Here is a 3,884-nt window from a genome sequence, read left to right on the forward strand (position 1 = left end):
AAGTCAGGTCGATCTCCTCAGGGAGGCAAGATATCTGTAAGAGTCCGTCTATTTAGTCACAAAATGGGGGGTGTTTAAATTGTTTTTCTAAACTAACAGGTTTAAAGGAAGAGAAGCAGAGAAAAGAGCAATAAAGGTAGAAAAAGATGATAAACTATCAATAAAGAAGGGACATGTCAGGATTTCGGTTCACTCCGGTAGTCCAGTGACTCAAGTGTAAACAACTTAGATAAATACTGCGAGATGGATATGGAAAGGTCCTTCCGGTCCACTTTCTACCCTAAACTTCCACTAACTTAACTTCCGTCCTCGTCAGGGTAGTCTACCGTTCATAGCAGGCCTATTTAGTCCAATCTTCCGATCCAGGATTAAATTTAGCCAGATTAAAAGGGTGACTCAGAAGCGTGCACTCAACTAAGTCGGTAAAATACAGTTAAATTGCTATGGTGACAGAATCTCATAATTAATTCACCTAACCCGTTTACTACATCGTCACATTTCTACCGTAGATCCCCTAATCCCAACATGAAACAAGTTTAGCTACTCATATCGCTAATAATATTACCAAAACTAATAACGATGAATGAACTAACAATAAACATAATAAAACGATAATTAAATTGCATTAAAGTAATTAGGGCAAAGAAATGAATGAAGTAAAACAAACAATTAAAGTAAATGAAAGAGAGATTATTATTAAGAAAGGAGAAGGAGATTACAATCGCAAGAATCCGGCGTAAAGAACGACAAAATCCGAGCTAAATAACCCCGAAAGTAAAGTTACAGTGAAGGAGAGAAAGTACGCAGCCTTGAAAATGATAGATGATAATGAATGATGATTAGATGCTAATGACCTAGTATAGTTGCGTTTAAATAGAAAATAAACTAAGTTCAAAAGCTAAAACAAGTTCACGGGCTAATTAAAGCCCACGAAAACCAAAACCACTCGATCGAGTAGAATAGAACCACTCGATCGAGTAAAAATCCAGATAAACTACTCGATCAAACACAAATGTTACTCGATCGAGTAACTCCACTTTCCAGCACTTCTTGATCGAGTAAAAATCCACTCGATCGATCAACCAAAGCCACAGAAACCACTCGATCGAGTAATAAAACCACTCGATCGAGTCTTCTTTCTTCAAAACAGCTCAAACTCGTGCCCGACTGCCTCGTAAACCGTGCCTTCACGCATCCCAATGCAGAAACTCACTCCGGAAAATCCCATCTCCTCAAAATGCATGCAAAAAGGACGAAAATGGTACGATTCCACTACTTTCGCGTTCATTTCAACAAAACGGACAAAACGAACCAAAGTAGCCAATTCGGGGGCAAAATGCAATATAAACAGTATGAAAGTACATATAAATACGTGCTAAAATAGGCTAAAAAGACTATACAAAACGCACGTATCATAAACAATGACAAATAGTGAAAGTCTTCGATGTTTAGGCGAGGTCTTCATCATAGCCCTTGTCTTTTGCGTCTCTTGTGTCTTTCTCAGTTCTTGCATCTGATTCATATTCCTGCAATATTTACTTAGTATTTGTCATTGAGGTAACATAACAATTAGAGCAAAATAACAACACATTAATAACAGAATAACAGTAGAATAACATAACAACAGCAGAATAACAGAGTAACACCTGAATAATAGCAGAATAACAGCATAATAACAGGATAACATTTGAATAATAAGAGAATAATAGCTCAGGTTCATACCTCTTCAGTTTCTGATTCTTCTTCATCATCATCATCAAAAGGGGGACTTTCAGCAAAAGGAAGATTACAAGTTCTACTATTGTGGTTCACCCACTTCTTGCAGTTACCGCATCTTTGCTTCCTCTTTTCTGGCTTGCTCTTGGCCTTTTCTTCGACGACCTCAATCTTTTGCCACTTCCCTTATTCTTAGCCTTGTTTGGCGGTCGAAGGTCAATATCATTTGAAGCTGTGATGGCAAGAAGATCCTCGATTTCCTGGCTTTTAGTTTTCGGTTCAATTGGTCCTGTGATGTTCTCCCTGAACTGTCTCAGGGTTTTCTGCATTTGCTTCATCTATTTAACCGTAGCATAAGTGTCCATCACCCTGACAGTTGCATAAATCTCAAACCAAACCTTTGACATCTCAGCTTTCTTGATGTCAGCTTCGTCAATGTCTTCTATGACGTTTCCAGTTTCATCTTGGACAATTGGTCTGTAGGATTTCTTTGTCCATCGAGCAAGGACATAAGGCTCAGGTATCTTGTATACCTGCCTACCATTCCACACCCACAGTATATGTCGACAGACAATGCCATGCCTCTCAAACAACTTACATGCACATTTGCTCTCATTTGTTTGGATATTAAATTCCACTAGGAAGTTTCTGTGCTTCAGTCCATCACGAACATCATGGTACTGTTGTCAAACCCCCGACTCCCATGCTGCATATAGCATGTTTGACTTCCTTCTGAAAGTCTGTAAAGATAGGATGTGTGTATACAAGTGAGGTATGCATCTCTACCTTCATTGGTCCTACTTTCTCGAGCATACTATACTCGTTGGCAGTGTCCATCCGCCTTTGTGAATGCCTTTGTTGTTCTATTGCAGAATTGTACCTCATCCAGAACTTGACAAGGGTTCCAAAGTGGCTTTCAAACCGTTTGAAATAGCTATTTGAACTTTCAGATCTCTAGATTGTCCTCAGCAAACAACCTAGAGGCAGATCGCAAAAGTAAGCCGATATCCACTTTTCTCTTATTGAGAATACGTACTTCAACCAGCGGTTGTTTTGCATACCATGTGCTTCAATAACGGTTTGCCAATTTTGTTCAAATTCTTCTGGTTCTAAGTCGACATCCCAAACAACACCATTTATGTCTGTCATCAAATCCTTGTCATTGCAGATTGCCCTTCCCACCTTCTCAGGCACTTTCTGCATGATATGCCATATGCAGTACTTGTGCACAGGATTCTTGAAAATGTTTGGGCATGCCTTTTTAATTTCAGGGCATTGGTATGTTATTATACACTGAGGTCGCTGCTGCCCCATTGCTTCTAGAAATTTTGTAAAAATCCACTCAAATGAATCTTGACTCTCGAATTCAAGTAATCCAGCTGCAAAAGTTATTGTCTTCTTGTTGTGGTCTACTCCTGTGAACGGAGTAAACATCATGAAATATTTGTTTGTCCCATAAGTAGGGTCAAACGAGATTGTGTCTCCATATAACTTGTAGTTGTTTATCCCTTCCTTATCAGCCCAAACAACCTTCGTCAAGCATTTGTTTTCATCCTGATCATAAGCAAAATAGAACCTCTTCGTTTCAACTAGCATTTTGAAATGCCCAATGAATATTTTAGCATCCTTATCCCCAATATAACAATTGATATTTCGTTTGAAGTTTTTGAAGTCTAGCAAAGAGGCACTGATATTCTGATAACCATTTGAATATTCCTTGAGAATTCTGAAGCTCAATGTTGGACCTATGTTTAGCTTAGTATGATCAATAATGGTCCTCTTAATGTAATCATGGACGTCCCTTGACAGCTTTTGGAACTCTCTATTTTTGACAGAGTAAAGAGAGTGATTGTGGACGTCTATAAAGACGTCCACTATATATCCAGCCGGTCTGTCGTCTGTTTTTTCACAGGTTCTCAACCTCATGTGTGCCTTGCAGCCACACCTTGTCAGAGCATGCTTCTTTGGTTGTCTAATTCTTCGCTCTTTCTTCTCTGCTGTACTCGAATTACCAGCTTCCTGATTTTTTTGCTTCAAGTCGCAGTTTTCTTTTCATATCTCTATACCTCTGTCTGTTACAGACTAGTGATTTTACGTTGACGCTCCCCTTATATTTCGCAATTGTGTACCTTCTCACATCAAATCCGCAAGCCAATGCATATATGTTA

General features: G+C 39.0%; 1 protein-coding gene across 1 annotated transcript; it reads right to left on the bottom strand.

The window, feature by feature from the left end:
• Positions 1 to 2,054: 2,054 nt before the first annotated feature.
• On the bottom strand, positions 2,055 to 3,153 carry LOC141657556 (protein FAR1-RELATED SEQUENCE 5-like). The gene is made up of 3 exons (XM_074464830.1): positions 2,778 to 3,153; positions 2,503 to 2,579; positions 2,055 to 2,396 (listed from the first exon to the last, which is right to left on the bottom strand). Exons 1-3 carry the CDS (start codon positions 3,151 to 3,153, stop codon positions 2,055 to 2,057), a joined length of 795 nt encoding a protein of 264 aa, XP_074320931.1.
• Between the last annotated feature and the right edge of the window lie 731 nt (positions 3,154 to 3,884).

Source organism: Silene latifolia, chromosome 1 (genome assembly GCF_048544455.1).
Source record: "Silene latifolia isolate original U9 population chromosome 1, ASM4854445v1, whole genome shotgun sequence".
Classification (NCBI taxonomy): Eukaryota; Viridiplantae; Streptophyta; class Magnoliopsida; order Caryophyllales; family Caryophyllaceae; genus Silene; species Silene latifolia.

Excerpts from the sequence above, each read along its gene's own strand:
- LOC141657556 (XM_074464830.1), bottom strand. The coding sequence starts at position 3,153 with ATGATGTTTACTCCGTTCACAGGAGTAGACCACAACAAGAAGACAATA. Across the intron at positions 2,580-2,777 it reads AACCGTTATTGAAGCACATG|AACAACAAAGGCATTCACAA; the intron begins GTATGCAAAACA and ends ATTCTGCAATAG. Across the intron at positions 2,397-2,502 it reads AGAAAGTAGGACCAATGAAG|TACCATGATGTTCGTGATGG; the intron begins GTAGAGATGCAT and ends GTTTGACAACAG.